Source organism: Elgaria multicarinata, chromosome 7, assembly GCF_023053635.1.
Source record: "Elgaria multicarinata webbii isolate HBS135686 ecotype San Diego chromosome 7, rElgMul1.1.pri, whole genome shotgun sequence".
NCBI lineage: Eukaryota > Metazoa > Chordata > Lepidosauria > Squamata > Anguidae > Elgaria > Elgaria multicarinata.
In genome coordinates, this window is record NC_086177.1 from 74,717,359 (window position 1) to 74,742,220 (window position 24,862).

The 24,862-nt window shown below is 39.3% G+C and overlaps 1 protein-coding gene across 8 annotated transcripts in view; it reads right to left on the reverse strand.

Moving 5' to 3' along the window:
• Nucleotides 1-24,862, reverse strand: part of EYA1 (EYA transcriptional coactivator and phosphatase 1) — a 114,338-nt gene that overhangs the window by 17,371 nt on the left and 72,105 nt on the right. For all 8 annotated transcript variants that reach the window (XM_063130838.1, XM_063130836.1, XM_063130837.1 and 5 more), the window contains 3 exons: nt 752-810; nt 432-592; nt 151-265 (listed from right to left, as the gene is read on the reverse strand). In XM_063130838.1, coding sequence (XP_062986908.1) covers nt 151-265; nt 432-592; nt 752-810 — 335 coding nt within the window. The remainder of the gene's footprint in view (nt 1-150; nt 266-431; nt 593-751; nt 811-24,862) is intronic.

Genomic DNA, 24,862 nt, shown 5'->3' on the forward strand with positions numbered 1-24,862 from the left:
GCAGTCCATGGTGCATTAATCTCAAGCACATGTAAAAATGTATATTAGTAAAATGTGTATTAGAGGCAAAGAAACAGTGCTATTTGTAGAAATCTTCTAATTTATATTTCAGGTTATTCTGCATTACTGCCCCAGCTTGAACCCACTTACCTAGAGTGAATCAGTGTGAGTGCTTTCAGTGCAAGTGTTAACCAAGAATCTGTAAGAGCTTCAATCTCTGCTCTCAGTTGCAGCCAAGCTTCTCTTTTAGCTGGACCCAGAAGACCTGCAGGGAGTAAAATAGCAAGCACTGTAGTGTTCACATTTCAGCTAAGATCACTTACTACACCTTAGCCATTCTATTGAGTAGCTGAGAAAACACACCCATGCTGAAAAGGTTCAGAACGTAATGAGACAGATATTATGTAGGAGGTGGTATGACAGGCACTTGCCTCCAACATTATTTTTGTAGGTGTTGTAGATTTCTTTTACTCGTCTGTATCGGAAGGCCAGTTTTCTCATCCAGTCAACTCCTCCACGCACACCCGTCGCTAAGCATAAATTAGCACTGGTCGCTGCTGCAGGGAAGCCATCTGTTCCGAAGTTATAGGTGCTGATTTAGTTGCAAGAAATTAAAAATAATAATAATCACTGTCCCAGAGTTCAAAACACAATTTAATTGAATTGAAAAAAGAACCGAAAGAAGAACTGCGCTAGATTTTTTTAAAAAAATATATCAACATCTCATTTTTCAATCACTGAATTAACTTACCTTAAGTCCTGACCATTGTCATCTGATGAAACATCATCAATATGAACTTGGTCACACTCCTACAATGAAAGAAAGTTGCCACTATATTTACTTTCATTTGACAATTGCAATTTAACAAATACTTGTGTCATCAGGAGATTTTTGTATGCTTGTTTGTAAAAGATATTCAAAGCCACAGATATATTCACTTTTTATGTTGCTATAACAGAATAAATGTACACTTTTTTTAGCCACTATTCATAGATAGAATTGGTGAAAAAAGTACATGCATATTAAGAAACGAAGGAAGTTAAAACAATCATCATGTGAGTTCCTTATACATTCTTGTACCCTTTCAGGTACCTTCAGACTTCAAGCTACTCAAAGCTGTTTCAGGCAGTTCATATGCATAACTAAAACCAGACATTTTGGTAAATGTAACATATTAGAAAAATTAAACCTGATGCTAACCACCAATGAAATTATGACCTCTGATTGCTGTTGAGCCACACACCAACACAGCCTGAGGCCAATGTTTCAGAATAGTACAGACAAAAAAAATCTGTTACTTGTTTTCCATTCACTTGAGAGCTTCTTTTTCACCCAACCCCCACCTCCTCTTAAAACAAGGAATCAGAAAGTCCAGAGTGCAGCAGGAACACTTTAAATATCTGAAAAATAACTCTTTCCCCCCTTGAAACTACTGCACATAACTTAAGCCCCATACATTTAAAAATAGGTTTGTCTGCATGAAAACTGCTGAATGAGTGCATGCTTTTTGTTTCAACACTGAGATTTAGAACATCAATTAATATTAGCATTTGACATTTGGCGAGCAAATAAAACACCTTGCAGAATGGCAGCTTAATTTGAATCTGAGCTACACATTTCAGCTTTTTAAATAGTCCCCTCTTTTTCCTCGTAATGTGAATAGCAATAGCAAAGAGGATCCATTTTTTAAAGCACTAATACACTGGAGCCACATATTTTTTGTGTTCCGGTTCCCTCTGAACAAATTTCTCACTCTCTCTATGGACTTGAGATGGAGGGAGGGGAGATAGAAGTGGAAAGAAACTCAAAACAGCTGTTCCCTAACAGAATTAAAATCATGACCTTTAACCCCTGTTCTAAAACATCTATTTTCCAGCCAACCCTCTCCCAGCAAGCAGCGAGCTCCAAGGAGGAAAAGACTTTGACCTCATAACCTTCTTCTCCTCTCCTGAGGTCAACAACCTCAGATAAGAAAAAAGGAAAAAGTCTATGTGGCCTCACATGATGGCTGCGAGTGTAAGTCTTTTGAACACAGATTGCCTTTTGAGAATATAGCAGAGAATAGTTGAACACAGCGCTGGCACCAAAGTGCTGGGGGAAGTTAAAGTGTATATTACCAACGGCACAGTGTTAAAGTCACATCACTGTAAAAATAACAAATCCAAAAAAGAGTAATTGAATGGGAAACATTTTTCATAATAAAGTTGTTTTTCAAAACTCCCTGGATTTACCCTTATTAAACATGGATTTCATATTCAGCTAAATCTGAAATCAAAAGTTAAGCATACAGAGAAGCACACACACACAAATCTATTACGCATGGCACATTTCTTAGGCCCATGCCATCAACCAATATTTTATGTATTTTTATATTTACTTTTGTTCCCCACCTTGATCAAAATGGAGAGGTGCGTAAGAAATAATAATAATAATAATAATAATAATAATAATAATAATAATAATTGGAAGATAGAAATTTGCAGTGGAATTAACATTAACATAAACATAACCCTTCAAATGGGAGCAAACTAACAGAAGTTGAATTATATGCTTTTAACTGTGCATGCACACACTTTGTTTACTCAACATTTTTTACTTTTATGTTTTGTAAGCAAATACTCATTGTGCATCAAAGCAAAACAGCAGTATTATTAATTTTAACTTTGGGCAAGCTTGAAGATAATGGAGCAAGGGCAGGAGTAAGAAGTTCAAAACCAGAGTTTCTCCCATACGTATGGGCACCACTGGACTGATGAAGAGGAACAACAAAAGGCTCTGGAACAGAGAAGAATATTGAGCTGGATCCGAAGATGCCATTCTGGGCATAGAAGGGTCTTGGATCCAGTGGAGCTTGATGGGAAGCGATTTTCATCCTACTGTTTTAAAGCGCTTTATAACAGTTTTGACAACTGTTGGGGCCCAGGACATACTCGATATACAGTTGTCAAAACTGTTATAAAGTGCTTTAAAGCGGTAGTGTAGATCTGGCTCCAGTCTTTCTCCCCACTGCAGGAGCACACACACTTCTTAACAGCTCCCTGACCCAGTAGGAAAGTTTTTTGAGGGTAGAGAAAGATGCATGGGGAAAGGGAAGTCAAAGAGGAGTGCCCTATTCTATGAGCAAAACTCTCTTCACAGAACTGTGGATCCAACCAGTTTTCCTCTTGCTCTCACTCACCCCCAAAACTATCATAGTGCTAGGATATTTTTGAGAGAACAATCAATCACTACCTAGAGATGTATTTATTTATTCTTATTGTCATTATTTTTATTATTATCATTATTCTATTTATTATTTTATCATAATCTCTATTGTTATTCCTATTTCTACTACTACTACTATGCTTTGAACACTAAAGTGCAATTAGAACCCTTTTCTGGTAAATGATTGCATGGGAGCAATAAGGAGTCTCTTTCTATTCATTGGAGCAGGTGTTGGGAGATACTAGTGGTTTGCTTATTTTCACCTATGGAGTTTGTGCCTGGGATTGAGCCCAGATCTTCTAGGTCCTGTTCTAACACTATGGCTTCTGAACATGTACAAGGTCTCACATAGAGATAAATATGTTATCTGAAGTGTGGCTAAGAAACCAACCTTCTAGGAAATAACACCCCACCAACATTTTCTACCGTTTGAGATCTTTAAAAAATGTTCTTCTAAACAATTCCAGGTGTTGAGTGAGAAAATGACAAGTGGGATTGATTAGAAGAGTGCTGTTTTGGGTAAGACAGACCTTGGTGGCAGAAGAAAGAAAAGTGGGGAAAACAATTCAAAACAAAAACACACGGAAAAGATAGAAAGAGAGAAGATCATGACAGAAATAAAAGAGAAGGAAAGAAAATGAAAAGAGGCACCATGACCAATTGAAGAGATGAAGGAGGAAAAGGTAAATAAAAGGAAAAAATGGTTGGCAGGTTCTATTTTAACAGCCAGTGCAAAGGACAGAAAATGAATAGGCAAATCTTGGGTGTTGGAATGGAAACAAATCTTCTTTAACTCCTGGGACAGATGCAAAAAATAAATACTTAAACAGCAAATTTAACTGACAGAATCCAATTAGCCCCTAATTCTTAATGAATCTATTGTGCCTAATTCTCTAAACATCCTGTGTTTGTTTTTTGTCTTTTGAGGATTCTTGTTCCTAGAAGGAGGTATTTGAAGCATTGTTCAGTATCTAGGTTAGGTATAATTAACTGTCAACAGGTTTACAAGACTTAACTTTTGAAAACCTTAATTTGCTGAACTAGGACAATTGGGATTTGATTCAAATGAACTTCAGTGAAGTGACTGACAGCCAGCCAATCTCTTCTGTTAATCAGTACACTTTGAAAACTCTGACTTATTGACAACTTCAGAGGCTCTCAGAAAATTCTGAAGCATTTAAAAATAACCAAAAGTAACTGCATTTGGACAACAAGAAAAGTTTTCAGGTTTATATCTTGCATAGGATCTATGTAAAGAATATATGTGTCTGATCTTATATATAATTGTAACAGGACATATCAATTGTAATATAAATAAAATATATCCAGCATTTTTATGTTTAGAGTTCTAAATGCAAAGATTTAAATCTCTTGGGAAAACGTGAACATTTCCCAAGAAACAGAACAAATGACTCCTTAAAACCCATGCAAAACCATGCATACTTTTCTTGATTTAAGTAGAATAGTTTAATTAATTTGTCTTCTGGAAATTATCTATTTTGCTTTTTTACAAGGACAGAAAACTTAGCATAACATTTAAGTTTTGAAGATGTGAATCAATTACATTTGGATATATTCATGTATGTTTCCCTGAGTACTTTTTTCTTGAAAAGCTACCATATTTACAAATAAATAAATAAATAAATCAATTTTCTTCTGCACATCAGAACTCAGACCAGAAACTTGTGATATAATAATTTATTTATTTATTTATTTATTTATTACATTTCTATACCGCCCAATAGCCGAAGCTCTCTGGGCGGTTCACACAAATTAAAATCATAGTAAGACAATCAACAGGTTAAAAGCACAAATACACAATACAATATAAAAAGCACAACCAGAATAAAAACCACGCAGCAAAATTGATATAAAATTAAAATACAAAGTTAAAACAGTAAAATTTAAATTTAAGTTAAAATTAAGTGTTAAAATACTGGGAGAATAAAAAGGTCTTCAGCTGGCGACAAAAGGAGTACAGTGTAGGCGTCAGGCGGATAATAAAAAGGAGAGTTGCCTGGGGTCATATGCACCTGATGTTTTGGACTACAATTTCCATCAGCTCTAGCCAGTATAGCCAATGGTGAAGGTTGAGAGGAGTTTTAGGCAAAAACATCCGGAAGGCCACAAGTTTCCCACCCCTGCCATACTGCAATAACAAACCACTTCTGCTCAGATTATTCAAGCAACCTAGTAGTATGCACTACTTTGCTGGTAGAAATAAAACAGAGAAAAGGAAGGCAGAAAGTTATCTCAATGATCTTTCTTCCTAATAAAGAATTCAGTAGACATCATCTCCATTATAAATTAAGCCATATTGTATAGGTCAACCTCAGTTTGATTTTCAATTGGCTACAGCTACCCTGAGAAAAAGGATATGGATACTGTGTCCCATAAAGAAGATGATAATTATTCTACAGAAAATGGTACAGTGGCCTTTGCACAGGTTGCTAGAGACTCCGCTAGAATGAATAAACACATGACAAACTTGTGTGGCTTAACTTGTCACAAAGAGAAGTCAGTGGGCAAGCAAGAGAAAGCACAATCACGCAGGTGGCAGCATCTGCTCAAAGGAGGAGGAATGGGCAACAGCGGCTGCAGAGTGAGTGGACGGGCAGAACAATGGGTTGCCGCTTTCTTCATGGTTGACAGTGATGGCTGCTGCTACCAACGCATGCCTGGGCATGCAGGCCTCCTTAGACAATACTTCCCTCCTCACTCACATGCCTTCTCAGAAGCACAGCCTGTGTTTCCTTCCCAGCCAGATAGTATCTCTCTCTCACACACTCTTTCTCTCTCACCTACCTCCTTCAGAGAGGAAGAGGAAGACCTGCTCAAGTGGGATAAGTTGATATTCACTTGAGCAAGAATCAAGTGGGGATTTTTTAATGGATCAATTGCACAGATCAGTCAGTTACAGTCTGCAGCTCTTGCTTTTAACCAATTAAAAAAGAGGCTAAAGTCAGGCAAAATATTTGTTTTCAAGCACATGCTAAATACAAAGCAGCAAATGGCACATTAGTAGCTGGACACAACACCACATATAAACATTACACTGAGGCCAATGTTGATGTTTTTTGGGGAGGTTGCCTATTGTTACATTATTTTGGTAATTCTTCAAGGTGTACAAGTGTCATGCAAATATAAATACATTTTATTATTCACTATATTTTAGGAAAATCAAAGGAATAAAGCTGTAATGGCTCTTCTTAACTTTGTCAAAAGCACATGTCAGCTGTAATGATGTAATGGCTATGCTCCAAAAAACTAAAACCAAGTCATTCTGTAGTCTCAGTGAATAGTGTATATAAAGGCTTTGGACAAGTTTGCACATAATGAAAAGGGACAATATGAATAACATTATAAATATATCCTCTGAGAATGCTAACGCACTATAGACTAAGGCTCCAAACCTGCTGATTATAGCTAAAATGCACTTCCATGTTTGCTTAATCTTCCTAATTTACCGTGAGAAAACTAACACCATGCTGTCAACTAATTGTTTCAATGATTTGCTTTACAAAGTAAAATGAGCTGAGGAAGAAGAAAAAAAAACCTCCTTCAGAACTAGCTCTTTTCCTTTAGCCTTTACATCAGGGTGTCCTTTGAGACTTGCTGGATGTTAGCCAACTCACAGGAAATGATCACTGGATTCTCTGTTCCTCTCATATCTGTCATTATGCAATTATCCCCACTGCTTCGTTTTTCCCTACTGAACGAACAGTGGAGAAATGTGGTCCAAATACGTGTGAGAACAAGACATTAAAACTACAAACCTTTATATGCGTGGATAAGATCTCCTTGGTTACAAAAACAGTACGTCAAGTCTAGAATGTGTATTTTATTTTGAAGGAGAAAAATATATAGCTGTTGCAGAAACAATATTCATCCCGTTAATTGCCTCATCTTCATGTACAATCATCATCTACCAGACATGACAAAGCAGAAACATCAAAAACTCTGTGTACCTCCTCATCCCAAACTGAAACAATACTAAAAATGTAAAACTATGCAGATACTCATCCCTTTCTACTTCATTTTTCCCAGCCACTCCTCTCCCAACACACATTTCCCATATCTCCCTACTGTCAAATTTAGATGGCGAACCCCTCAGGGAAGGGAAGGCTTATATTACTGTATTGCAGAGATGGCCACTATAAATAATCATAATTATAATCACAATACACTGACAGCTTTTCTTTCATACTGTTTGAATTAGATAATTGTTTCAGAGCAGTATTCTTCTTTGATGAAACACTTAACTTTAAAGCCATGTTTATGGACATTAATATCAAAGGGAAGAAGCCCGTCTGAACCTGGGAATTTTCTGTTGCATGTGTATAACATTTCCTGATCATAGAAGAAACCAAGGAAATTTTTGCACATATCTCAGCACCCTAATGCTCCAAGTCAGGGTTTCTGAAATGGGGTCTTTCATTATTATCAGTTTTCAGTCAATAAATGAGCACATTACTCCTGTATTCTACACAGTCTAGATGCTTACTGATGTGTAACCTTGTAGAAAATGGCACTGTTAACTTCCCTTCTGGCTTTGCATTCCCCTATCCTGAGTAACCAGTGCTGGAGTGCTCACCATGTACCATTGCAGATAGTGGAGGTCAAGTAATAATGAGACAAGAGGCAAGAAATGGGTTTAAATAAGGCCACATTTATTAGATAATCTGCAAGGGTGGAATCCTAGAAGGGCATCAAAGTAAGGCCTGTTTACAGGCCTGTTCCTGAATCAGGTGAGTCACTCACTGCTTGTGGATTGGTGCCTGGCACTTCGCCATCCCACAGGCTTCCCCCTTTTCGGGTAGGAAGCTCTTCCGGTATCACCCCCCCCCGCCCCCCGGCTGCAGGGCTCCAAGTGGGTTGGGAGGGTTGGCCTCAAAGGTAACCCTTATCTCACCAGCTAAGTCACGGGGCTCAAAGCTGGGAGCCTTAGGTATTACCAAGCACTGCAACAGTGCCTGTGAATGCTCACCACCCTAGAACCCCTCAGGATGCCCATACCTACCAGCCATGGGGGTTGTCAAGCCACTTGCTTAGCTGCTCCCCCCCCCCTTAGCTAAAAATATATTCTGCAGACCCTTTTGCAGATCACTCAAAAACAAATAATTCCCAAGATCAGATAAATAATTGCCATCCTGCGTATAGAGCTCCCTCTGGGACAAACTTATAGCTGTGTGTTGAATACTAAAGTCTCTGTGCTTAATAATATCCCTGAAGATTTCTACGTTGACACTTTTGCAAGCCTTTTTCATGGCTCTATGATCATTGCCCTCTTGCCAGTTGAACCTAGGGAGTACTTTCATTATTATCAGTTTTCAATCAATAAATGAACACATTACTCCTGTATTTTACAGTCTAGATGCTTACTTTAATTAATTAATTAATTAATTAATTTAAAACATTTATATCCCGCCCTATTTATATCCCACCCTATTAATTTTTTGAACCGCCCAGAGAGCTTCGGCTATTGGGCGGTATAAAAAGGTAATAAATAAACAAATAAATAAATAAATATCATTAAGATGTGCCAGTGAGTTTAACCATCAAAGGCTTTGTTAAAAAGCCATGTTTTTACTTGGCGTCGAAATGCAGTCAATGTTGGCGCCAATTGGGCCTCCAAGGGGAGGGCATTCCACAGTCGGGGTGCCACAACAGAGAAAGCCCTCTCCCTTGTCCCAAAATAGCGTATATGTTGCATTTCAATTCAATTCCTTTTATTACAGTCAACAGACCAATAAAACATATGAAAACACATAATAAATATTTAAAATACATGGAATTAAAACAGAGTATGATTGCATGAATCAGAGATTCATGACTGCAACAGAGAAAGCCCTCTCCCTTGTCCCAAAATAGCATATATGCTGCATTGGTGGGATACGGAGAAGGGCTCCTCCAACTGATCTAAGGTCTCAGGCAGGCATATATAAGGAGAGGCGCTCTCTCAAGTATCGAGGACCCAAGCCGATTAGGGCTTTAAACATCATTACCAACACCTTGAATTCCGACTGGAAGTGTATAGGCAGCCAGTGCAGCTCCTTTAAGTCCAGTGTTATGTGGTCTCTGTATGATGTACCTGCCAGCAGTCTAGCTGCTGCATTTTGCACTAGCTGCAACTTCTGCGTCATCTTCAAGGGCAGCCCCATGTAGAGTGCATTGCAGTAGTCTAAGCGGGAAGTTACCAGTGCATGCACTACTGTGGCTAGGTTGTCCCTGTCCAGGAAAGTCCGTAGCTGGCGGATCAGCCAAAGCTGACCCCAAGTACTCCGTGCCACAGAGTCCACCTGGGCATCCAGTGATAATGATGGGTCTAGGAGTACTCCCAAGCTACGTACCTGCTCCTTCAGAGGGAGCGCCACCTTATTATTATTATTTATTTATATAGCACCATCACCTCATCCAGAACAGGTCGCTTACCCAATTCCCAGACTCGGGAACCACCAACCCACAGAGCTTCCATCTTATCAGGATTCAGCCTCAGTTTATTGGCCCTCATCCAATACAGCCTCCAAGCACTGGTCCAGCACCTTCACAGCCCCACCTGACTCAACGACAAGGAGAAGTAGAGCTGAGTATCATCAGCATACTGATCGCACCCAACCCCCAAACCTCTAATGACCTCACCCAATGGCTTCATATAGATGTTGAATAGCATGGGGGACAGAATAGAACCCTGTGGCACCCCACAGCTTAATTGCCATGGGGTGGAACAGGAATCCCCCCAGTACCACTCTCTGGGATCGGTCCCGCAAGTAGGAGCAGAACCACTGTAACACAGTGCCTCCTACTCCCATTTCGCAGAGCCGACCCAGCAAGATACCATGTTCAATGGTATCAAAAGCCGCTGAGAGATCCAGGAAGATCAACAGGGTAGCACTCCCTCTGTCTTTCATCCAGAGTAGGTCGTTAGTCAGAGCCACCAAGGCTGTTTCAGTGCCGTGCCCTGGCCTGAAACCAGACTGAAATGAGTCTAGATAATTCGTTTCTTCCAAGAACATCTGAAGTTGCCCCATCACCACATGCTCAAGCACCTTGCCCCAAAAGGGGCTATTAGCAATGGGGAGGTAGTTCTCACATACCTCTGGGTCCAGGGAGGGCCTCTTCAGGAGAGGGCACACTGCAGCCTTTTTCAAGGCAGCATGCACCACTCCCTGACAGAGGGAGGCATTTACCACGTCCTGGACCCACCCAGCCAATTCACCTCTGCTAGATCGAATTAGCCAGGATGGGCAAGAGTCAAGCTTACACGTAGTGGGACGGACCGATTCAAGCGTCTTGTCCACATCATCAGGCTGCAACAACTGAAACTGATCCCCCAAAACATGATTAGATGGGGCACTGTACACCTCCCCAGACTCTGCGATAACTGTGGCATCAAGTACCGAATGAGTACGAGCAACTTTCTCCTCGAAGTACTTATGTGTAAGCTTGTAGAAAATGGCATTGTTAACTTCCTTTCTGGCTTTGCATTCCCCTACCCTGAGTAACTGGTGCTGGAGTGCTTACCATATACCATTTTAAAATATTATAAACAGCAACATCATTCTTCTGTTACAGCAGCTTAGACTAGGGGCTCATCTACACCAAGCAGGATATTCCACTATGAAAGCGGTATATAAAAGGCAGGAGCCACACTACTGCTTTATAGCAGTATTGACGTGCACTGACAACTGTTGGGGCTCATTGAGACGTACTATATAATACCGCTTTCATACTGCTATATGCTGCTTGGTGTGGCTCCTGCCTTTTATATCCTGCTTTCGTAGAGGAATATCCTGCTTGGTGTAGATGAGCCCTAGATCTACTCTACTGCTTTATAGTGGTTTTGGTGCACTGATAACTGTTGGGGCATATTACACATACTGCTTTCATAGCGTTATTTCTTGCTCTTTAATTCATATTATCCAGAATACTACAACAAATGTCATTGTGAATCCTACAAGGTATAAATGTAAAAGAGGGATAGAGCATTACCATGATGGGATCATAATGATTTGACACAAGATGTGGATATGTCCTAACTGTTGATTACTCATCTCATCCAGTATGTGAGGTGGGATTGGGGCCTTGAATCCTTATCTCTATGCTTGTTTTATCACAAGGAAAGGTTCTACAGCATTCTCCAATTTCACAATTTGTCATGTGCAGAGATTTCTATTTTGCATGCTACTGGTATGAGTACATTTAGACTGCATTCCTATACCCACTCCTCTTCGACCTTCCTGCACAACAGTGAGTTCTGGAACTGAGGGGAGTAGGTCTAGTATGTATGTCTCCACCCTCCTACACAGTTTCAGCTCTTACAAGAGGCTCAAGTGCATGTCTTTTGCACCAGGTCCCACTGATGGATCTCAACCTGAGCTCTATTAAAAAAGAAAGAAAAAGAAAGGGGGGGGGCAAAATCCAACATAAATCATACTTAGAGTAGATACATTGAAGTGAATGGGACTTACATCAGTCTTAACTAACTTAAATACCATACATTTAAGTCTATTCTAAGTAGGATGAAGCTGGACACCTATCCATTTTATGCCCAGGATTTCACTGTTAGAAAGGCTGTAGGTGATGCTGAATTATACTTTGGGGGAGGGGCAAAGGGGAAATGGTTGGCAACATGAAGAGTTCTGTTTAGATTCAATACCCCACGCTACCTGAAAAATCCCCAAGCAGCTACTATGTGTGACAGGTTTACTCAATCTGGCAGCCTCCAGATGTGTTGGGATAGCAACTCCCATACTTCCCATGTTGGTTGGGGATTATGGGAATTGAACTTCAAGCACATTTGGAGGCCGCAAGTTTTGGGAAGGCTAATGCATGAAGTTGTTATGTTAATCAGCCCTGTGTCTTTATGCTACTATAGATGAATTCCCATGGCAACTCAAATGTAATTTTATTATTTTTAGCTGACTTTTGTGTATTTTTAATTGGCATGATTCAAATTTATTTTATTGTGTTTTTAAATGTTGTAAGTCAACCTGGGAATTTTATTGAGGGAATAGGTACACATCTCTCGAATAAATAAACTGGTAACTGGAATATTGTGATGTGAACATTCATAGATCTATGTCATAATTAAAAAGTTTGTCTCTAAGGTGTCATAGCATGTGTTGGCTCTTGACTGTTGGCAGTAAGACTAAAACACTGAAGTATAAGAAAGAAAGGAATAGAATCCTTTCTGGGTTAACAAAGGGATCAATGGCTAACACATGAACAACCACAATAAAAAAGGATAAGCTAATACTTAGCAAACCAATTAGAAAAAGTCAACTTATTTTATTTTGTATTTAAATCACCAGCTCTCATTATTGTTCATTCAACATTCATTTGCTGACATGTGCTTTTTATGTGCAGAAGTCATTCCAAAATATTTGTGCAGTAATATGCTATTTTCTTATTTTCTTTCTTTCTTTTTTAAAGGTATCCCCTTTGTCTGTATTCTAGACTTGCACCAACTGCCTCTCAGTTACGGATAATAAAAGCTTAAGTGCTTTTGTGAACTGCCTAACTCATCATCACAAAATTCCTGTTAACATACAACATAAATCCATGTGAAAAAGGAGAGACTATAGTTCGCAGGTTCTCAATACTGGCACTCAATTGGCAGAACCTGTCATCCCTGTCTGGTCTGCACTTTGTGACCTGAACATTTTCTCCACTTTCCCACAATAATTACTCTGTGTAAAGAGTAGAAAAAAGGTGCATATTACTTGTGGGACAGGCGCAAAATATAGAGAACAAAGAGAGCTCTTGGAATCCATTTCATTTCATCTGACAATTTGTAGATTACCAGTCAAGGAATTAAAACTGACCTTGTAGAGTTTACATTTAAAGCCAATGGAATGAACCTACATAACTTACATTCATACAAAAGAAATTACTACAACAATATCTGTTAAGAAAAGGTTAAGACAAAAATCAATGATATATTCCAGAGGCTGGACATTAAATTATATGAAAAAGGCCTGGCCTTTTATTTATGAAGGGCAGGATTTTCTTCAGCAAATGGAACATGAACACATTTTTCATATACTATGGGAAGACAATTTGGATTGAGATTGGGAGGGAATCTACACGTCATTGTGAGGGCGCTTGCATGCGCCCCCAGTGCGCCCCCAAAGCGACTGTGTAGATGGTGCCCTGAAGAGACGGAGGAAGAGGCAGAGGAGGAGGCGGCTGGGGAATCCGGCCGCGTCCTTGCCGCCGCCGCCCACCTCCCCACTGGCCTCCTGCTGCTGGCGAAAGAGCCAACCGGATCGGAGAGCTTCTTCCGCTCTCCCCCCCCCCCCCGCCTTCTTCTGCCAAGCTCTCCGACCCGGCCGGCGGGGAGGTGGGCAGCAGCGGCGGCAAGGACGCGGCTGGATTCCCCAGCTGCCTCCTCCTCCACCTCTTCCTCCGCCTCTTCAGGGCACCAGCTACACAGTCGCTTTGGGGGCGCACTGGGGGCGCATGCAAGCGCCCTCACAACGACGTGTAGATTCCCTCTGGCTCTCAGTTAACCACATTTTCTGTGGTGGCTTGTTAACCATGGCAATGAGCCACCCTCCTAGGTTTGCATGTCAGGATAAGTCAAGGCAACCAACCACCTCTCAGCATGAATATTCACAATGTTGGTGCTGCCTGTGCACTAGCAGAACAGCCTGCTAGCACAACCAGAACAAGGGATTACTGAAACAACTGGAAATGAGCAGAAACGCTAGTTTCCAGAATGGGGCTGGCTAGTGGAGCTCTCAGAAGGGAACTCCATTGAGCTACCTTGATCTGGAAACAACTGTTTCTATTCATTTCTGGGGTTGTTTCAGGGATTGCTAGTGCCTGTTGCACTAGCAGCAGATTCCATTGGTGCAACAGAAGTAGCAGAAGTGCAGTAGCAACATAAGATACTGCCTTGCATGATTGCAGTTAGTTACTTAGGTACAACAATACCTACAATAGGCTTAGAAGACTGTATCCAGTTTGGAAAGGTCTGTTTGGTAAGGAGTGCCTAATGAAAATGTTGAGTCAAGACTATTCTCAATCTGCTAGATCTCCTCCCTTACGAACAGCAGAATTGATGGCAAATATAATTCCAAAGTGATGTCATAAAGTGATGTCATAAACCCATTTGGGAGGAAATTATCTCCAAGCCATTTTTAGGTCTGCTTTAACATTAGATATTTACAAAAGGCTTATTAGTTGGATTGTCCCAATAAAAAGAAATCACATTTTGAAAGAATTTTGTTGATATAAGAAGACATTACCTGCAATCTTATGTACTCTACCCTGAATAAAATGGGACTTTCTTCCAAGTAAACATGCATAGAATAGCACTAATTATCACCATGATTGTTAACTGAGATATTTCCTACAGGAAAGCTGAGTGCAAAGGAAAGACAGAGAACGGCCAACAGTTTTATATATGTTTAGCTAAAAAGGATAGCATTCTATACAATGCATAGAAATACATATTTCTAGTTCTGGAAAGTAACTAGGGCAAATCTTCTGTACCTTTCTTCTGAGGCAAGTGTAACAACCAGAGTGTTATGTCAAGACTTCCCTGGGAAGTTGCACTTCCGGGTTTCCAATTCAGCAGCTCCCTGTCTCCCCAGGACAAGCATACTGCATTGCTATATTCCTCATCCTAACTTCTAGGTGGGTTCGCAAGTTATTACTGCTGGACTCGGACAGCTATCCTAAGGCTTGCAGTGAACGGTTCTGCCTGCCTCTCTGAAGCTTCTTATACATTCTGTAATAAACACAGTACTGTGTCTTACAACATAAGTCAAATGTAAGGATAATTTAGCAGAGGTTCTAGACGCACTGCTGTTGTAAAATGTATGGAGTTGAATTTAGATGTCAACAGTAGCATATGGAGGTAAAAAAAAGTAAGGAATAAAAGTAACCCACATTGTTTTTGGATTTAACCCAAACTTACAATTTAAAATTCTAGGACACCAAGCATACCTAAAGAATCTTCCAAAGAACTCTACAAAATGCAGACTACATTCCACATGCTGAAGAACTGGATCCTAGATCATTATCAGGAATATAGATATTGTTTTGACACATTTTCTTACAAGACAGTGGCAAACAATTTCCCCCCTTAGGTACCCCTATACTTCAGCGCAAAAGGTGAAAAGACTGTTTATATTTATGTCGATAAAAATGGTAAAGTGTGCATTTGTGCACGCAAGTGAAAAAAAGGTTTGTTTGTTTTTTTAACAAGGGAGCTGTTAGGTATCTGAGAAGGTATCACTGAAGTAGAACTGGTTTGTAAAAAATAACAACAACCCCACAGCATTTACAGAAAGCATTAAGTTTAACCTGTTGAACTCATTTTGCTTCAGCAACGTTACAATGCAAATAGTCACTTGCTACCTCAGTTTGTTTGGGAGCAGAAGTGGGTCCCATTTCAGGCATTGTACACTAGGTTGCCCTCAGGGTGACTAATGCAATGCCATATACATATATGAGTAACTGCTGGCTTTTATGTTTTCAAAGTGAAAGAAGCTGTTGCTCTTTTTTGTCCCAGCATTCCTTGTTGTGCAACCTGAGATCTTTTTGCTCCAGGAACAGTCTAATAAAATTAATGCTGCAATCCTTTTGAATCTGACGGACTGTCTGCCTGTACACCTGGGACTTGAGATTGGCCATGGAGACCTGTTCTCCATGGCCAACCTGATTAAGAGATATCAGGTAAGGTTGGTAGGCACCAGGGATAGGGACTTTCACAGTGGGCCCCCGATTATGGAATTCTCTCTCCCCCCTTTTAAAACAAAACAAAACTAGACATTTTATTCTGCTCTGCCTCTGAGTGAAGATTTTACTAGTTTGATATTTTTCCTTGCTGTTTTTAAATTGTTTTTTTAACATCTTGTTTTTAAATTATATATTATATTAATAATGGGCCTGTTCAAATGACACTCTAAGCCATGGTGGTTAAGCATTTTAATAAGCAAAACATTATGGCTTAGCATGTTGCGTGAACCATTTCTAACCATGGTGGCTACATAGCCACGGTTTAAATATGCTCACTAACCATTGGCTGCAAAATGGTTAGCGTCCTAACCATGGCTTAGTATGTTGCCTGAATAGCCACACATTGTTTTTCATTAGTTGTAAGCCACTTTGTGGAAGTTCTCCCTGAAAGCTTAGGATATAAATGAAATAAATGAACCTAACATGCTTACAAGGGCTTAACACCATTGAATGCAATGGGATTTACTTCAGAGCAAACGTTCACATCTGAAAACGCTTCCCCCATTCCATCTTTGATTGCTACAGACTGTTCACTGAGGATTCTGTGATGCCCATGAACATCTTTTGATATTCTGCCATGCTCCCTTTTTTGCTGATTAACCAGCCTCAAGATGAGTTCTAATAAACTCAAAGCCTTCTGATTTTGGGATTGGTACCAATGAAAGTATTGCTTTTCTATCCATGTATGGACTGTTATATGAAATCACTACCATCTACTATTTTGCTGATCAACATGATTCTCTGGAAATCTTTGGCTAAGTGAAAATGGCTCTTCCAAATTTGCAGCTCCTGATGGCGAGCCTCGTGTGGTGCAGAGCGATAAAGCAGCAGTTTCTGCAGCTGAAACTCTCCCCACGGCCTGAGTTCGATCCCAGCGGAAGCTGGTTTCAGGCAGCCAGCTCGGGTCAACTCAGCTTTCCATCCTCCTGAGGTCAGTAAAATGAGTACCCAGTTAGCTGGGGGAAAGGTAATAATGGCCGGGGAAGGCAACGGCAAACCACCCCGCTATAAGGCCTGCCAAGAAAACGTCAGCGAAAGCTGGCGTCCCTCCAAGAGTCAGTAATGACTCAGTGCTTGCATGAGAGGTTCCTTTCCTTTCCTTTCTATGCCGATGGCAAATTTGAGGGGGGGGCATTTTGGCAAATTTCATGTGTATGTGGGACACATTTGTGAAAGCTTGATGGGAAGCTTTACCATTTGGCAGCAATTACCTTTTCCTTTTTCTCTTTAACTTGTTTTTGCTGCCAGCGCAAGCAGCTCCTCTTGGTGGTCACTTCTCAAAGGACAGAGTTTTCCCACCATACCTCATAATAGACTCTTATTATGATACTGAGCTCTTTTTTTTACAAGAGATTATTAATCTACTGTATCTACCTTGTTTTGTGGCAGGATTGAGATCTGGGCACTACATGAAGACTGTTTCCTTTCCTGATTTTTTACCACGTAACTTCTACTACACATGTGGAAAAAGTGTGTTCTTTTGTTTTGACAAATAATATTGCATTTTCCCTGCTTGAAAAAACTTCCTGAAACTTCTAGGTAAAAATAAAAGGGAAACTGGAGGGTCACCACCTCATCAAAAGAACCCATGAAAAACAATAAGAGGGAATGATGAGCACCCAATAAATGCATCATATATATATATATATATATATATATATATATATATATATATGCTCTTTGCAGAGTCATTCTGAGGGCACTTCTTGGGGGAAATGGTGGTTATCAGGAAGCAACTGCCAAGAAGCTCAGTCAATGCTGCTATTTGCAGAAGCAGCAGCAGTTGAAGAAAGAAAGAAGAAATGTCACTACTTCCTCCACAAAATAGTAAGCGCCCTGAAACTTTTGCAAAACCTTGGGGATCATCAGACGAGCATTTTATAGCATGCTTATTACTGGGCACTTACAGATTTTCATGGGGCCTATTCACAATGGCATCTGCCTCCCATGCATCTCACGCTCTTTCTGGCCTCCTTCCCATGACAAAACAAGAGCCCAGTAAGTCCAATTTATTTTTTAAAATGGAACTCATCGTGATCCCCTGCTCATGCAGGAGAAGCGGTGTGATAAAACTGCGCACTGAATGGGTTATTGTTTACTTCCTCTTTCCTCTCAGTTAAGAAAGAGGAAGTATTGTGCAACAAAAGCAGGGGCGGAGAAATGATGGTAGGGAACTGTGATTTCCCCCTGTCTGATGAAGCTTTTTGTCCCTGGAATACTTCCAACCCTAGATTCAATACCTTTTTTCATTGCTTGCCCACAAAGCTGAAATCTTGCAAAAACTTTTGACTTAGCTCTAATATAAAATCCAGCCCTTTTCCTGTCCCACTCTTTTTTGTTAGTCCTCCTACTGCCAGATAGAAACCCAGACAGGGAGCAGGGAGGGATGATCCCTCCCTTGGCCCGGGATATCGCCCTACCCTTTAATCATGGTTTTTCCGTGGTCTTGGGATGATCCTGAGACTGTGGAACATTATTATTATTATTATTATTATTATTATTATTTATTTATTTATTTATTTATTTATTTATTTATATAGCACCATCAATGTACATGGTGCTGTACAGATTACACAGTAAATAGCAAGACCCTGCCGCATAGGCTTACAATCTAATAAAGTTGTAGTAAACAGTAAGGAGGGAAAGAGAATGCAAACAGGCACAGGGAAGTGTAAACAGGCACCGGGTAGGGTGAGGCTAATAGTATAGAGTCAGAACAAACTCAATATTTAAGCTATAGGGAAAAGAAAAGTTTTTAGCTGAGTTTTAAAAGCTGTGATTGAGTTGGTAGTTCTCAAGTGTTCTGGAACATGTGGCTGGGTGTCGTGGGTTGCCCCAGCTCCTCGTGAGTAACACAAGGAGCTGGGAGCCACCCATCAGAGTGGAGTGGGTTTTTTGTTTTTTGTTTTAAAAAAAACTTACGGTTTTCAGATGAGCGCTCATGTGCTCCTTCTCCTTAAAAAAAATGGCGACCGTGATGTTGTGTGCTGTGTGTAGATGAGGGCGACAATCTCGTGATCATAAAATCACAAGATCGTCGCCCTTAAACCTCCTCAACTAGCCATGGCCTAAGAGACCTCAGTTACTATGTGCATGTCTAGTCAGGGACAGATGAGCACTTTTTGGGGAAGGTTTTAATCTTTATAAGCTGCTTGGGAGCCTTTTTTGGCTAAAGAGTGGGATAAAAATGTTTTGAATGAATGAATGGACCTCACAGGTCTGAGTGGTACAATTTAATAGGGAACTGGACCAATATTAGGGTCTACTGACTAGATAATGTGTGAAGTCTGGGGATACACATAGAACCAGCTCTGTCACTTAAGATTCAAGTAGCTTCAGTGGGATGTAGTGCTTTCATATACTTGCTATGATCCTCCCTGGACAGAGATAGCCTGGCTATAGTTATCAATGCAGTGATAACCAGAATAGCTGTTTTAAATAGAAATTGCTGTTTTTATGCTTTTAAATTTTTGTATATTTGTTTTTAATGTTAATTGTTTTTAACTTTTGTAAACTGCCCAGAGAGCTTCAGCTATGGGGCAGTATATAAATGTAATAAATAAATAAATAAATAAATAAATAAAACTCCTGCCTGGATTATTACAATGTGTTATACACTTCTCCAGGTGCCACTGTCCATAATGCTACAGCAGGTAGCTACCACAGAAAATGCCGTCTCTGTAGTGTCCTCCTGTCTGTGGAATGCCCTTCCTAGGGAGATCCACCTCACATCTTCACTGTATGCATTTAGACAGAAGGTCAAGACCTTCCTCTTCCAGTAGGCATTTAATCTTCAATCTGTTGCTCTGATTATTAACTTTCCTGCTGGCACTTTAATATCTCAATGTGTTAATTTTCATTGTTGTATTTATTGTTCTTGGTTATTTTATTGATTTTTTTTTTAAAAAAATGATTATATACCCAAGAACATTTGCAAGTTGGGTAGTATACACAATAAATAAAGTTGTGTTGATGCAGTGGGCATGTGGAGCATGTATGTTGTAGTGGGGTTTTTTTAGATGTATGCATCTCTGCACACTTGACTTATCTGTCCAAAGAAGCCAGAAAAGCACCCCTTCAAATCATGATCTTTAATGGATGGGTTTTTACATATAAATGAGTCATTCCACAACTGAAGGTGGGTTGCAGCAGCATTATCAAGAGAATTGTCTATTTTGAAGTACAGGATTCTTTTTTAAGAAAAGAAAGACAAGAAGGAAAGAGAAAGAGGCAAGAAAATGCACACAGTGAAAACCATAATGACTATAACTAATAATAAAAATTGGACCCCATGTTGCAGGTTGAGGTTAAAGTAGATCCCAGATCTCTAAAGGTTGAAAACCACTGCCTAAAAATGAAAGTGGTTTTAAAGATTATTTCTAATACAAATTCCTAGGTCAAGTCTTCCATTATTCAGCATTTTAATGTGCTCTTTTCCAAGGATTTGCCCTTTACTTTACCTCACTGATTGGTCATCAGCAATAGCCCATGGCTGCTGTAGCTTCTTTCATTCATATCTGCTAGTCCTGCTGAGACAATGTAGCACAAAATACTTTTTCATACTGACATCAAGTGTAACCTTGCTGTGAAGAACTACATTCCAATAACATCAGCCTTTTTTATTGCTGGCAGACTCTAGGAAAAATAGTGAGCTTATAAATTCCTTACTCCATTGCTTAGTTTAATTCTTCTGATTTAGGAATCAAACCATCGAGTGTTACAAATAATCCACTCGCAGAGGCATAATGCTGTTCTTGGAATAAACATGGTATTTTATTGGCAGTAAGAATTGAAAATGACACATTATTTTGTAATGATTTCAAAGATGGGCAAAACAGTTTAATTCTAAATAATTCTAGATTCAAGGTTTGGTTTCAATAGGCCTTGAATCTAAGCTTTGAGCAGATGTTTTTCATTCATTGTAATCTAAAATTCAGACAAAATAATGCACATTCATATGGCAAGAAAAGAAGGCATCCTAATCAAGTTGTTCTTACAAGTGTGTGAGTTCTGATGTACACAAGGAACTCTTCCATCCAGCACAATTCATCCATTCAGATCAATAGAAGGACCTGAACTATGGTTACATGGCTATGTGGAATCATGGATCATTGTGAAAGACTAATATTTCCTTTGAGGAGAGATGGAAAGCAGTCATTCTCCTGATTTACTCTGATTCCTTCAAGTAGAGTAAACTTTCCACAAATAATAATAACCAAAGTAATTATTCCTTTTGATAACCCACAGTAACACTTTTTTAATTGAACAAAAATAAAACCCAAATTAATAGTATCAGTGCTTGAGAACATAATTCAAGAAGGTTGCTGACCAGCTGCCAAGGATTCTGAGATAATTGAGATAGTATAAAATCCAAAAGGTAGGTAATAGAAAGAAAGCCTGGACAAATTTAGCATGTTAAGATTAGAATATGTAGTTTTTGCAACAAGGACTTCACCCAAATTAACAAAATGATCAAACAAAGCATTACTAAACTTCAATGTCCGCAACTTTGGGTATTTTTCCAGTTTACATTGCATAAACATTTTGTTTTGCATTCATAGCAGCAGAAGCAAGAGCAATAATTAAACTCACTGGAAAAATTCAGCAGACTTCTCTATCAAGTCTTAGCTTTGGCAGGTTTGGGACCATTTCTTACTAATTGAGGCCATAGCTAGACCTAAGGTTTATCCCTGGATCATCCAGGCATCGAACCTGTTCATCTAGGTGACACACAGGGGATCCAGTGCTCAGGCAGGGGTGAACCCTGGATGATCCCAGGATAAACCTTAGGTCTAGCTGTGGCCTGAATGAGGTCCTGCAAAATACGGAACATTTTATGCACTATGGTACCCATTTCTGTGTAACGTTGATCATACATCTCAGACCCAGCCACCTGATCTCATTAAGACCACTGTAAAATTCTGCTGACCTGCTAAGAGAAATTAATTAATCTCAAAGGTTTTGTGTTCCTGTATTCTGTGCATTGTAACTAAATTAGTTGTGTTTGATTGTTTTTGTCAAGCAAAACAAAACAAAATAAAAGCAGGCTATATTTCTCTAAAGAATGTGAAAGTCTGGGGGGGGGGAATGAGAGGGTGGGGAAATAGTTTTTTTAAAACATCTTTTTCCTCCTGTTTTTTTCCCCATGTTTCACATCTCTAATTAAACATAGACTGATTTTTGGATTTGGGGGATGGGGACGGGACCTGGTTTTCTAAAATAAATAATTTTACCTCAGTTTTTTTTTTCTCAAATCTTCACGCCTCTATGTTTACACCATGTGTTGAAAAGCATATCTATCTATCTCTGGGGGAATATAAGAAGATGTTAGGAGAAAAAGTTTTTCACTTACTATTTAACCTATATACTGATTATATTGGTTTATTTAAAAAATTTTTTACCATACCTTCCCATTAAAAATGCTCTGGGCAGTTTATAATATAATAAAACAAATAGAATCACAATAAAATATTATCAGATAAAAAAGAGAAGAGACCGCAGATAAACACAAACAACTATTTTAGGTGATGCTTGCCAAAATGCAAGACCATCAAAGAGAGAGTTGAGAAGGGTTTCCTTTGGTAGCAAGATGCAGAGTCTAGGTGCAGCTACAGAAAAAAATTCTCTTCCATGTTTCAACCAAAGGCAACTCTGATGTAGATGAGACACCCTCTACAGAAAACCTTAATGGGTGAGCAGACTCATATGGGAGAATACAACCCTTGAGGAATACCAGTCAAAATGCACTTTGGTTCTTTAAAGGTCATAACTGGCACTGAGAATTAGACCTGGATATAAATTGAAGCCAGTGAAGCTGAAGTTTTATATTCTCCTGATAATCAGTAGATTGCTGCTTTGCTGAAGCATTCTGGATCAGCTAAAATTTCCAGACATCTGAAAAGAGTATTTCATCCAAACTACTTCACACTAGTCCAATGTAATTAGATCACCTGTCATCATGCCTAGTTCTGCTTCCTCTAGGATTGTGTGGAACCTAATTTGAGCAAAGACACACCTTGACATGGCCACCACCTGGACGTCCAGGTTCAGAGAGCACCTGGATCCAGGAGCACTATTAGATCGTTAACCTGTGTTTTGCGGAATCCTACCCTATCCAAGATAGTGTGAACCTCCATCCCTAGATCAAAGGGGATCGGAAAGAACACTGGGTACCAACCAAATTCATAAAGCACATCTAACTGCCTATTCCCACAACACAATGGAACTTAGATCCATGTCCTGATAGATGGAATGTAAACATCTAACTTTTGAACATGTAACTTTTACAGATATAAATAAGTATTTTTTTGATGTTAACATATACTATGCAGTATGCATGCATGCAACGACACAGAAGGATATGGACTGCAGCACAATGCACATTTTATAAATTCACATTATTTTCTATTTTATATGACATAATTAAGGTAATTATGGCTTTATCAATAAAGATGTCAAACCAATGTGAACCACATTGATGTTAAAAGTACTTATAATTTCCCACTCTACAGCAAGGGCATGAAAAACAAGAGACACATTTAATAAAATTATATAGAAATATCACTTTTGTACTGCATGCAATTCAATTACAATTAATTTATTCAATTATAGTAGTCTTCATTTAGGTATCAACACAATGTTATTCTATCAAAAGGCAGGTTCAGAGTTTCATTTCATGTTTCCTTAACTAAATGAAAAACCTTTTAAAAAGAGTGGGCCAACATACCCAGGTACGCTTTTAGACAAACTGGGGAAGAAGTGTATGCTATTTTTATTCAGTACAAAGACACTTTCAAGTTAAAATAAAACTCACACAATAATGGTGATAAAGACTTAAGATACGCTCTCTTCCCTGTAATTTCTTTCCTGTACTTCCTGAACATTCTGTTAAATCACTAAACCAAATGAAACTCAAACAGGGGCCTGCTCAGACAACATGCTATGCCATGGTCAGGCCGCTAACCCTTTTGTGGCAAATGGATAGGGAGCATGTTTAAACTGTGGTTATGTAGTCACCATGGTTAGGAATGGTTCACATGACATGCTAAGTCAAAATGTTTAGCTCAAAATGCTTAAGCACCATGGCTAAATGTGTTGTTTTAATAGGGAAGTTTTATTGTAGCACCCTTGAAACAGAAAAAGTCTCTAAAGGCCCTGAATATCAAGCTCATTCTGGAAGTCTAAATTAAAACACTTTTCTTCATTGTTTCAGATAACCTCTGCAAATAATTCTATCTCGCTTCAATATCTAACAGCACAACATATCCCATGCTTTCATAACAAATATGGAAGTGGAAAGTTGCCCAGAATCCAATACAGTCATGTTTTATTTCAAAAGAGGACACTCGTCAAACATGTGATTAGTTAAAATGAACTTGAAAGGAAAAGTCAGGAGAGAACCGTTTCTCCAAGTCACTTGGAGATTATTTTAAACTAGGGAGTCAAACTGAACCCGAACTAAAACCTGGAATAACACCCCCACCCCACCCACATATCTCCATGAACTGGAAGTGAACCAGTTGGTTTAGGTGTGCTGACCCAGTTACCAAATCTTTATTGGCCTGAACTGGAACGAAACCAGAACAACTTCAATTTGACGTGACCATTTGATCCTCTTGAATCTTTCCTGCTTCTAATTTAGCCTCAGTTCCACATATTATAACTACAAAACTCTTTACAGCAGCTGTAGCCAGCTATGTCTTAGCCTGCTACTTTGCCTATGTTGGTTTCACATTTTTGGAGGGTTGTTTTTGTTTTAATTCCAGCTCTTTCGTCTTGTTGGGAACTTGAATTCAATCAGAATATACTTGTTGCTGCTGTTTCCTTTTCTCTTTTCCTCTGCCCTAGAATGAGAATGTTTTCAATATTTTCTCTGCACCCATGATGTCTAGGAACACACATTTTATG